The following is an 11,711-nucleotide window of genomic DNA, read 5'->3' as shown; positions in this document are numbered from 1 at the left end:
TGGGCCCCCTGGACGGTGGCCGGGGGCGGCTAGGGCTGGGCCGAGCCCGACGGCGGAACGGGCGCCCTGAGGTGCTTTGCTGTCTTCGACCCCCTCCTGCCTCTCGGCCGCCCACCCTGGCTCTTTGTTGGCTCCCAGTTCGCGGACCTTCTTGTGGTTCTTTGGTCCCTTCCGGCCTCCGTCCTGGGGCCAACTCCATCTGGGCCACCTGCGGCGGACACCTGGGCCCCGACCGCTTCCCCGCACCTGCTGCGCCGCTCCATCTTCCCCCGCGCCGCATCCCACTTGTTCACCAGAGTAGCATCAAAGCACCAGCCTGGGGCCGGTCCCTTCTCTGCCCAGAGCCCCTCCCGGGGCTCCATAGTCGGTAAAGGCGCCTCCTGACCAAGGCTGGGTCTGCTGCTCTCCCGCGCTCCTCCAGGCTGCCGGAAGGCTTCCTCCGAGTCACTTTCTCCCTGAGTTCCAGGCTTGCGTGTCCCCCAGCGATCCAGCTGCCCTTCCCCTGCCCTGTACCCAGTTATTCAGGCCAAAAACCTAAGCGTCGTCTCTAAGTCCCATATATGCCAGTGGCCAGGCCCGGGTCTGGTCTGGCCTCTACTCCTCGGGCTGCAGAAGCATGTGGTTTCCCTGCTTTCCTCCTGCCCTTTTTTCCCTACCCACACACAGGACCACAGTGGGCTTCTCAAGCTGCAGCTCCGACCTGCCCGGGCTGCCCCTCTCTCTCCTCCAGGACCCTCCCCAACTTTGCTCTTCTTCAAATCAAAGCCTCCCCAGGTGCCCGTGGGGTTCCTGCCCAGGTGGACACTCGGTTCTCTCTGGCAGCCTTTCTGCCTAGTCATTCCCTAGACTGGGAACGCTGTAGACAGAAAGGGTGGCAAGTGTGTGGGTGACTGGTATGAGGACCTGGGCGGCCCTGGAACCTGGGACTGACTGGAGGCCCTGATATGGAAGCTCCTTGGCACCTGCTGCTCAGCTCTGGACTTCCCTTGTTCACACACTGTCTCCCAGCTCCTCCTCTGGGCCTTCACCCCCAGCCTGGTCTTGTCCCTCTGTCTAGCCCGGTGGGAGAAAGCAGACCAGAGCCACTGTCCTGCTTTTCTGCCCTCTGCTGCCCGGTCCTGCCTCATGCCACACGCGGAGGCCTGTGGGGAGACCGCGGCTTCCTTTGGCTCTTCTGGGTTTCTTAGAGGCCAGGGCTTTCCTGTCTCCTGACTTCTGCCTGACGTAGTAATACAGCAGTAGAGATTATGCGGTCTTGGTTTTTCTTTCTCACCATCTTAGCCTGAATGAAGGCCCTTTAGCTGTTGGTCCCAGGAGGCAGCAGTGCTGCCCATGGCTCCCCGTGCCAGGCTGGAGAGTGAGTCTCTGAAGCAGGATGGGGACTCAATTGGAGGCTTTCTCTGCCCCACTTGGCAGAGGACATGTGTGGGAGGTGTGAGCTCCAGAGCGATGAGCACATCTGTGCCGGAAGGGGTCTTGCTCCCTGCGGCAGCTGTCATGTCTGTGTCTGGACAGCGTGGTTGTGTTGCCCTCACACTGACACGAACATGTTCTGCTTTTCCAGAATGAGTCTGCAGGTCTTAAACGACAAAAATGTCAGCAGTGAAAAAAGTACAGAAAATTGCGACTTCCTGTTTTCCCCACCAGAAGTTACCGGAAGATCGTCTGTTCTTCGTGTGTCACAGAAAGAAAATGTGCCACCCAAGAACGTGGCCAAAGCTATGAAGGTAAGTGTGACCTCTACAGTGTGTGGCTAGCCAGGTTGCCCTAGGGCCTGCTTTCCTGGTGATCTCTGAGCTGCAGGACACTGCTGGTGTGGCTGTAACAGCTTGAACTAATGAATGGGTGCTCTCCTCCTCACTCCACAACAGGTGACTTTTCAGACACCTCTGCGGGATCCACAGACACACAAGATTCTAAGTCCTAGCATGGCCAGCAAACTTGAGGCTCCTTTGGCTCAGCATGACACCCTTGGACTGGAAAACTGTCACCCGGTGTGGACGCAGAAAGAGAAGTAAGTGTTCATGCTACTGGACATGCTGGAGCTTCACCCTCTCTGTCCGATGGCTCTTGCAGAAACGTGCTGTCCTGTTCTGTCAGGCCTTGGCTGGATTTTTTTTTTTTTTTTTGAGATGGAGGCTTGCTCTGTTGCCCAGGCTGGAGTGCAGTGGCACTATGTCCACTTACTGTAACCTCTACCCACCCCCGGGTTCATGCCATTCTCCTGCCTCAGCCTCCCTGAGTAGCTGGGACTACAGGTGCCCGCCACCATGCCTGGCTAATTTTTTTTGTATTATTTAGTGGAGACGGGGTTTCACCATGTTAGCAAGGATGGTCTCGATCTCTTGACCTTGTGATCCACCCGCCTCAGCTTCCAAAGTGCTGGGATTACAAGCGTGAGCCACCACGCCTGGCCAACCTTGGTTGGATTTCTCCTGAAATCTGCACTGAGTGTATGCAGCATGTGGCCAGTTCACTAACAGAAAAGTCGATCATCAGATACTTGGATAACTTCATACTTCACTCCCCCCAACCCCCGAGATGGAATTTTGCTCTTGTTGCCCAGGCTGGAGTGCAGTGACACCATCTCTGCTCACTGCAACCTCCGTCTCCCATGTTCAAGCGATTCTCCCACCCCAACCTCCCCAGTAGCTGGGATTACAGGTGCCCACCAACACCTGGCTAATTTTTGTATTTTTAGCAGAGATGGGGTTTCTCCACGTTGGCCAGGCTGGTCTCGAACTCCTGACCTCAGGTGGTCCACCTGCCTCAGCCTCCCAAAGTGCTGGGATTACAGGCATGAGCCACCGCGCCCAGCCCATACTTCACATTTTTGCTGTGCCTTTGCCAACCAGTTGGCGTCGATCTTTTTGCTTCTCTAATTTGATGAAATGTCTTGGCCCCATCTCCAGGAAGGCAATCCATAGTTTCATTTATCTTGAATTCCGCCCACTCTATTAGGACTTGGAAAGAGCAGATAGACTTGTAGGCAAAGAAACCATGTTGTGTGATCCACCCCTCAGAGTGTGCATGGTAGGAGGGCTCTGCCAGGCGCTGGGTGTTGGGTTAGGCTTGGCATTGGCGGTCTGCTGGCCGACCTGATGCTTAACTGCAAGCGGATGGCAAGGCAGTGTCTGTGTTTGCCTGGAAAGGGAGGACCCTGGAAGCAGCTCTTGACTCTGCGGCTGAACTAATCTGTCCGGGCACCTGGGAGCACCTTGTCTGCATCCAGGGTGGGCGGGGACCCCAGAGGCATGATTTTCTGCTGCTTTTTGCTGGTGTAACTGTTGTTGCTGTTTTGAGATAGGGTCTCGCTTTGTCATCCAGGGTGGAGTGCCATGGTGCCATCACAGCTCACCGCAACTTTCACCTCCTGGGCTCAAGCAGTCCTCCCACCTTGGCCTCCTTAGTAGCTGGGACTACAGTTGTGAGCCACCATGCCCAGCCAATTTTTTTTTTTTTCTTTTTTTTAGACAGAGTTTTTCGTGTTGCCCACGCTGGAGTGCAATGGCGTGATCTCAGCTCACCACAACCTCCACCTCCCAGGTTCAAACGATTCTCCTGCCTCAGCCTCCCGAGTAACTGGGATTACAGGCATGGGCCACCACGCCCGGCTAATTTTTTGTGTTTTTAGTAGAGACAGGGTTTCTCCATGTTGGTTAGGCTGGTCTCAAACTGCCAACCTCAAGTGATCTGCCCGCTTCGGCCTTCCAAAGTGCTGGGATTACAGGCATGAGCCACTACGCCTGACTGGCCCAAAACTTTTAAACAGATTTTAGGTGTGCGAAGAAGAGCATAAGGAACACAATATCACTAATGCTTCTCACTCCCTGAGATAAAATGTCACCAGTAAGCGCAGGCAGCATTTCCTATGTCCTTCTCTGGGCCCTGGGCCTGTCTCCCCTCCACCCCTCCAGCCTGAATTTGCAGTTCTTGCCATATCTGCTTGCTACTTTTCAAGTTTGTTTTTTGCCCCTTTTGAAATTTAGTCAAACGAAGTGAGAATGAATCAGACATTGGTTTACAACGACCCCAAGCAGGAGGGGAGAACCAGCAGCAGAGAAGTCGTCTCCCAGCTGCCATGGTGTGATCCGTCCCAGAGCCACAGATCCCCTTGCCTCTCCCCTGTGCCTCCAGGGCCACCCAGCAGCCTCCATAGGGCAGAGGGTGTAAAGGAGCTAGGAGGGGCTTGGGAGGGTGGCCCTGAGGGGCTCCAGCTAGAGTGACTCTGAGCTTGTGGCTTGGGCTCGTGGCTGTCCTCTCCTTTCTGGAACTCCGCTGAGGCCCAGGTGGTGGTCGCTGTGGTGCTCCCACGTCAGTGGGATGAGACCAAGAGCAGCCGCTGTGTGCAGCTGCCCACATATCATTCCGAGGACAGCTGAGTAGCCGCCTGGGAGGGCAACGCCACCCTGAGGTGGCAGCTGGGCAGCAGAGGAGTTGTGAACAGTCCAACAGGTTTCTAACCCTCAGTTTCTCAGTTTTGACATCTTCAAACTTAGAGAAGAGTTGGAAGAGAAGGGCAGGTAACAGGGGCCCCTTATCTGAGGCACTGGCACATGACCCTGCGTCTTCTGAGGGACCTGAAGGCCGGGGAACAAGTGATGCAGCGTTCGTGCCCTCTGTGTTGTAGTCGAGCCCCAGCCATCCCAACAGCCGCCTCTTCTGTCAGGGGCCCTGTGCCCTGCAGTCCCACATTGTGAGCAGGGAGTGTCCCGGGAATGGTGGGTCCCTGGGAAGGTGTTCTCTGCACCCATGGCACTCCACCGTAGCAGGCGGGTGCTGCGCCAGTGTGGCCACAATCCAGGGAGGTGTTGCAGAGGCCACTCAGGCCCTTCTGTGCCTGAAGGTGGGATCGTGCACCTCAACCTTGTCCTTCAGTGAAGGCTGTGACTGTCCCTGGCCACAGCAGTGCCAGTTCCCTACTTGAAGGGGAAAGCAGATCCAGGCAGAAAATCTTTGTTTACCATGCCCCTGCTGGCTGTCTGGGGCCTGCACGTCCCCAGGGCTGATCTGTGGGCATGTCTCGGGGGAGGTTTAAGCCAGAGGACAGTGTTGACTGAGCTTTCTTGTTTTGCTTGTAGCTGATGTTTTCACACAGACTAAAGTGTCATCGGAATGCTGTCAGGTCCCTTAATGTTAGAATTCAGGGTCATTAAGATGGTGCACACCCTTCGGTGATTAGGAGAAACACAAGCGGAAATAGTGATCTTTTAACTTACAGGCCCACAGCAGGCTGGAGGCCACACAGAGAACTGGGGCCAGGCCCTGGAGCACAGGCAGGGGACAGCTGAGAGGGTGGCAGCCAGCCTTGTCTATCGGGGAGTAGGGTGGGGTCACTGTATGCTGGCGGGCAGGTGCTCGAATGGATTTTTTACAGGAAGTGGTGGATGTCGGGCGCCATGGCTCCTGCCTGTAATCCTAGCACTTTGGGATGCCGAGGTGGGTGGATCACCTAAGCTCAGGAGTTCTAGACCAGCCTGATCAACATGGTGAAAACTTGTCTCTACTAAAAATACAAAGCAAAATTAGCCAGACGTGGTGGCGGGCACCTGTAATCCCAGCTACTTGGGAGGCTGAGGCAGGAGAATAGCTTGAACCCCAGAGGCAGAGGTTGCAGTGAGCCGAGATCATGCCATTGCACTCCAGCCTTGGCAACAGAGCAAAAATTCATCTCAAAAAATAAATAAATAAAAAGAAAGAAATTGGTGGGAAATTGAGGAGACCAGTCTACCAGGTGGGAGAGATGCCTCCAAGCTTCTTTCTCTGGCATCAGCTTGAGGCATTTGGGTGTGGTGTCCTACTTCTGACCCCCCCAGGCAGCAGCCTGTGCTGCGTCCTTGCTGTGGTGCCTGGGTGCAGACTTTGTGCAGGATGATGAGTGCTGTTTGGGTGTCAGAGGCTGCTGGAGGACTCTGGGTCCGGCACTTGCCAAAGTGCGTGATAACCACAATTAAACAGGCAAGCAGCCCAAAGGCACCCCTGCAACTTGGAACCCCATGCATAGCCAACCCCAAGAAGTGAGGCGGAGGGGAGGGTCCGCGAGGACGTCATGTTGCTGTGTCCATCTGTTCCACGGGGAGCTGGTTCCTGGGAGGACAGGAAGGAACCACATTGAGGAACTAGGGTGGGGGGTGGAGAACGGGAAGCCGTGCCAAGGGTGACTCAGCCCTGCTTCTGGTGTAAGAGAGTTAAACCTGTGTTGAGAATGGATGCCGAGGCCACCTAACCTCACAAGTACTCACTGCTTCATGTTGACTAAGTCTGTTTTAAAAGCCAACAGCTCATCAAGGAAGTGGATGCCAAAACTACTCATGGAATTCTACAGAAACCAGTGGAGGCTGACACCGACCTGGGGAATGCAAGCCCAGCCTTTGGGAGTGGCAGTTCCAGCGAGCCTGGCCCGGGTGCCCTGGCTGACCTGGACTGCTCAAGCTCTTCCCAGAGCCCAGGAAGTTCTGAGAACCAAATGGTGTCTCCAGAAAAAGTGTCTGGCAGCCCTGAGCAAGCCTTGGAGGAAACTGTTAGTTCCTATTCCTTAGACAGAAAGATGACCCCCACCTCTGAGACCCTAGAAGACCCTTGCAGGACAGAGTCCCAGTGCAAAGCAGAGACTCCGCACAGAGCCAAGGGAGAATGCCAGCACAGCGGGGTCTCTGCTCCCACAGCAGTGGCCACTTCGCCTCCTAGTGCGATCCCTGAGGAAGCCTGCGAAGGAGCACCCCTGTGGGGTCTGCCTGGTGAGGCCGTGGCCTGCCCTGTGGGTATGGGCACCCCCATGCCAGCAGATGACATTCAGGCCCTTCCCTGTGCACACACCTCTGATCCTGAGAGCACAGCCCCGACCAGCCACCTGGTGACTGGCAGGGCCATGACCCTGAGTCCTCAGGAAGAAGCAGCTGTGGGCCAAACGGCCAGCTCCTCGAGGAGTGGACCCATAAAACTAGAATTTGATTTATCTGATGGTGCCACCAGCAAAAGGGCACCCCCACCAAGGAGACTGGGAGAGAGATCCAGCCTCAAGCCTCCCTTGAAGAGAGCAGCAGCGAGGCAGCGGAAGGTGGAGGAGGATCCCCCCATGCCGGCTTCTCGGGGCTCTTACCACCTTGACTGGGACAAACTGGATGACCCAAACTTCAACCCGTTCAGAGGTGATACCCTGTCTGGTCGCAGAGAGGCCCAGCCCTCAGAAAGCCCTGAGACCAGGCTGGGCCGGCCAGTGTCTGAACAGCTGAGTGCTGGGCCTGCCACGGAAGAGCCAGGCACCTGTCTGAGCCAGTAAGTGTGGGGATGGGGTGGGGAGTGTGGTGTGGGGCAGCTGCCCCACAGTGTATGTGGTCAAGGACCCAGAGGTGTCATCAGATACTCCTTTGAGGCCGGATGGGCTCCCCCTGAGAAGGGGCCTCTGGGCAAAAGCAGGGCTCAGGTGGATCCCAGCTGAGGGTCCTTGGCCTTGCCTTGGCGCCATGCATCTCTTTTGTGCTCCCAGCCTAAGGAGGGATCCAATAAGGGTGAGCTTAGGCCAGAAGCCAAATGTGGCCAACCTTGGGCAGGACCCTGTCCCCCAGTCATGTCCCTTCTCAGGTGAACTTGACTTGGGTATGTAACTCCAAAAGCCAGGCAAAGTCTGTTACTGCCTGGGGTGGCGTCCACTGCGTGCTGGAGTCTTGACCGTGGGTCTGCTGCCTCCTGGCTGAATAGTCTTAGGCTGCATCCCCTAGAGTTGCTCAGTGGGAGATTGTCCTGCCTGTAGGGTCCAACCCTACTGCATCTGTGGGTTTTTTCTCCTCGTGTGGAGAGGAGAGATCATAGAAATAAAGACACAAGGAAAAGAGATAGAAGAAAAGACAGCTGGGCCCGGGGGATCACTACCACCAAGGCATGGAGACTGTAATGGTCCCGAATGCCTGGCTGAGCTGTTATTTATTGGATACAAAGCAAGGGGATAGGGTGAGGAATGTGAGCCATCTCCAGTGATAGGTAACGTTGCGTGAGTCACATGTTCACCAGGCCTTTCCCTGTTTGGCAGCCGAGTTGGGGAGAGAGAGAGAGAGAGGATAGCTTAACGCCATTATTTTTTCTATGCATTTCAAAGACTTTAGTACTTTCACTAATTCTGCTACTGTTCTCTAGAAGGCGTACAGAGCGGAACATGAAAGTGAAACAGGAGCATGATCACTGAAGCACAGCATCACAGGGAGCACGAGGCCTCCAGATGGCTGTGGACAGGCCTGACTCGTGTCAGGCCTTTCATAATAGGTGGTGGAGCAGAGTCTTCTCTAACTCCCCCAGGGAAAGGGAGACTCCCTTTCTCAGTCTGCTGAGTAACAGGTGCCTTCCCCAGGCACTGGCGTTACCGCTAGACCAAGGAGCCCTCTAGTGGCCCTGTCCGGGCGTGACAGAGGGCTCACACTCTTGTCTTCTGGTTACTTCTCATCGTGTCCTTTCAGCTCCTATCTCTGTATGGCCTGGTTTTTCCTAGGTTATAATTGTAGAACAGAGATTATTATAATATTGGAATAAAGAGTAATGCTACAAACTAATGGTTAATGATATTCACATGTAATCATATCTATAATCTATTTGTAGCATAACTTCTTATTCTATATATTTGTTATACTGGAACAGCTTGTGCCCTCAGTCTCTTGCCTTGGCACCTCGGGTGGCTTGCTGCCCACACCTGCCCCAGCCTCCACCCCTGAAGCCTTTTGTCAGTTTCACAGTGAAAGGGATGTGCTCATCCTTGTGCTTCCCTTGGGCTGCGTTGTGCTGACTTTAGAGCTCCCAGCCTGCTTCTCCCAGAGCTGGCAGGCAAGGTGTGTGTGTTCCTGCTGGGTGAGGTTGGTGAGGCTGCTTTGTGGCCAGGTCGCTTGGGGCAGCCACATGCCTGGTGCACTCTACCTGAATGTTCATGTAGCCAGCACAGCAGTACAGGGAAGGGCAGTGGCAGCTCAGTGCTGAAGCAGGGGACGCCGGGGTTATGGGGTGTGGGGCATGGACCTTCTGCTGACTCTGTCTCCCCAGGCAGCTGCCTTCAGCCTCAGCGGAGGACACACCTGTGGTGCAGTTGACAGCTGAGACCCCAAGAGCAGAGAGCAAGGTAAGGGGTGCCTGTGTGGGTGCCTTTGCTCCCGGCCTGCTTGTGTAGAAGAGCAGCAGGCAGTGGAAGCCCCCAGCGATCTTGGGTGATGGGGTGGGATGTCCCACTCCCTCTCCCCCAAGTCTACTTCGACAAGGTTGTGGGGAGGCAAGCTACACCCCAAGTACCTTGACTGCACTGCACAGGGTGATTCTGCCCGTTCCTCCAGGAGGGAGCCTTGAACTCTGCCAGCATCTCGCTTCCCACAAGCTGTCCGGGCAGTAAGCCAGTGCCCACCCATCAGCAGGGGCAGCCTGCCTTGGAGCTGAAAGAGGAGAGCTTCAGAGACCCTGCTGAGGGTATGTTACCTGGCACAGACGTCACATGCAGTCTGCCTGGAGGGGGTCCCATGAGCACTTGGGCAGCTTGATGCACCTGCGTCATCAGCAGGTGTTCATTCTGCAGGCTGTTCGGTCTTTCGACTTTGAATGACTCATGCACAAATTTCTGGTTTGTCAAAACTTAGACAGTGTTAGGAGAACAGGGCTGCTACCTTTAACATAAAAGACTTCTAGAAATGGAAATTGTAGACTCAGGAAAATGAGCAGAAGAGGTGAACAAGGCAGGGCATGGATGACATACAAATGCAGAGTCAACAACTGGGCACTCGATCATCAGGAATACTGTTTGAAACAACCTTTTTTTTTTTTTTTGAGAGTCTCTCTCATCCAGGCTGGAATGCAGTGGCGCAATCTCGGTTCAATGGAACCTCCACTTCCCAGGTTCAAGATTCTCCCGCTCAGCCACCCAAGTAGCTGGGATTACAAGCATGTGCCACCATGCCCAGCTAATTTTTGTACTTTTAGTAGAGATGGGGTTTCACCATGTTGGCCAGGCTGGTCTCAAACTCCTGACCTCAAGTGATCCACCTGCCTCGGCCTCCCAAAGTGCTGGGATTGCAGGCATAAGCCACCACACCCGGCCCAAAACCCTGTGATAATGAAATGTGAAGCCTAAACCTTAGACACCAGGCTGCAGTTAAATATGGTTTGTTTGTAAGATTGGAAGGTGGAACAGTTCTTAAATTAAAGTGCATTTGGTGTAGGAATTGATGGCTGAGTTGTTCTAAAGGACACAGAGCCACCTGGGTAAGATCTTAGTTTGGAGAATTGAAAGCCCGGGCACAGCAGACTGGAGTGGCATGTAGGGTTTGTTGCTGACAGGATGGTTGTGGGCCTCCACCATGTGGGGATATCAGCTCAGCTGGGGTGGGCCTGTCACCCTCACATGGGATCCGTGGAATCACACAGCGTGGCCTTCTGTGTCCAGCATCTCCCTCGGGGAGGTGTGTTTTCGAGTCCTGGCCGTGCTGGAGCAGGCGCGGGTGCTCCTGTCCTTGCCGTGGCAGCTTGGCTTCATGTCGTCTTGATCCATTTGTTCATGGATTTGCTGGTTTCTGCTTTTTCCCTGTCAGGAGTAGTACTGCCACGAACGTTCAGGTGTAAGTTCTGTGTGGACGTATACTTCCATTTCTCCTGGATAGATACCTAGGAGTGGAGTCGCTGGTCACGGAACTCTGCTCACCTTTTAGCTGCCAGGTGGCCTTCCAGAGTGGCTGGAGCATTTCCCATTCCCGCTAGCGGTTAGAGGAGAGCTCCGGTTTCTCCACATCCTCACCAGCACTGCCTGTCTGTCTTGTTGATCCTGGACTTCCAGCGGTGGGAAGTGGATCTAGCTGTGGTTTTGATTTGCAGTTCCTGGGTGGCTCTTGAACAAGCGTCTTTTGTTTTTTTTTTTTTGAGACGGAGTCTTGCTCTGTCGCCCAGTCTGGAGTGCAGTGGTGCAGTCTCGGCTCATTGCAAGCTCCGCCTCCCGGGTTCAGGCCATTCTCCTGCCTCAGCCTCCCGAGTAGCTGGGACTACAGGCACCATGCCCAGCTAGTTTTTTGTATTTTTTTAGTGGAGACCAGGGGGCAGTTTCACCATGTTAGCCAGGATGGTCTCTATCTCCCGACCTCATGATCCGCCTGCCTCAGCCTCCCAAAGTGCTGGGATTACAGGTGTGAGCCACCGCGCCTGGCCAACGAGCGTCTTTGTGCCCACTGGATATCTTCTTTGGGAAAGTGTCTGTTGAGATCCCTTGCCCATTGAGCCACTTAAGTTTTTATTACTGAGTTTTAAGAGGTAAATCCCTTTCATTCAAGAAGTGAAGGAAAGGAAAAAATAAAATGTCCCTTATCAGATGATGTTTCAAAGTACTGGCTTTTGGCCAGGCACAGGGGCCCATACTTGTAATCTCAGCATTTTGCAAGGCCAAGGCAAGAGGATTGTTTGAGCCCTGTAGTTTGAGACTAACCTGGGCAACATGGCAAGACCTCATCTCTACGAAAAAACATTTTTTTTTAATTACCTGGGCATGGCGGCATACATGTATAGTCCCAGCTGCTGGGGAAGCTGAGGTGGGAGGCTTGCTTGAGCCAGGAGGTCAAGGCTGCAGTGAGCCATGATTGCACTACTGCACTCCAGTCTGGGCGACAGACAGCGAGACCCTATCTGAAGGAAAGAAAAAAAAAGGCAGAAATGAAAATTGACAACAAAGCCGGGCACGGTGGCTCACTTTTTTTTTTTTTTTTTTT

At 54.4% G+C, this 11,711-nt stretch overlaps 1 protein-coding gene across 1 annotated transcript in view; it reads left to right on the top strand.

Moving 5' to 3' along the window:
- Positions 1–11,711, top strand: part of TACC3 (transforming, acidic coiled-coil containing protein 3) — a 23,504-nt gene continuing 11,793 nt past the window's right edge. The window contains exons 1-6 of the mRNA XM_011936775.1: positions 1–71; positions 1,565–1,727; positions 1,872–2,014; positions 6,274–7,275; positions 9,022–9,097; positions 9,306–9,435. Coding sequence (XP_011792165.1) covers positions 1,566–1,727; positions 1,872–2,014; positions 6,274–7,275; positions 9,022–9,097; positions 9,306–9,435 — 1,513 coding nt within the window. The 5' untranslated portion in view covers positions 1–71; position 1,565. The remainder of the gene's footprint in view (positions 72–1,564; positions 1,728–1,871; positions 2,015–6,273; positions 7,276–9,021; positions 9,098–9,305; positions 9,436–11,711) is intronic.

This window comes from Colobus angolensis, unplaced genomic scaffold (genome assembly GCF_000951035.1).
Source record: "Colobus angolensis palliatus isolate OR3802 unplaced genomic scaffold, Cang.pa_1.0 Scaffold157, whole genome shotgun sequence".
In the NCBI taxonomy this organism is placed as follows: Eukaryota; Metazoa; Chordata; class Mammalia; order Primates; family Cercopithecidae; genus Colobus; species Colobus angolensis.
This window is presented reverse-complemented; position numbering and strand designations above follow the sequence as displayed.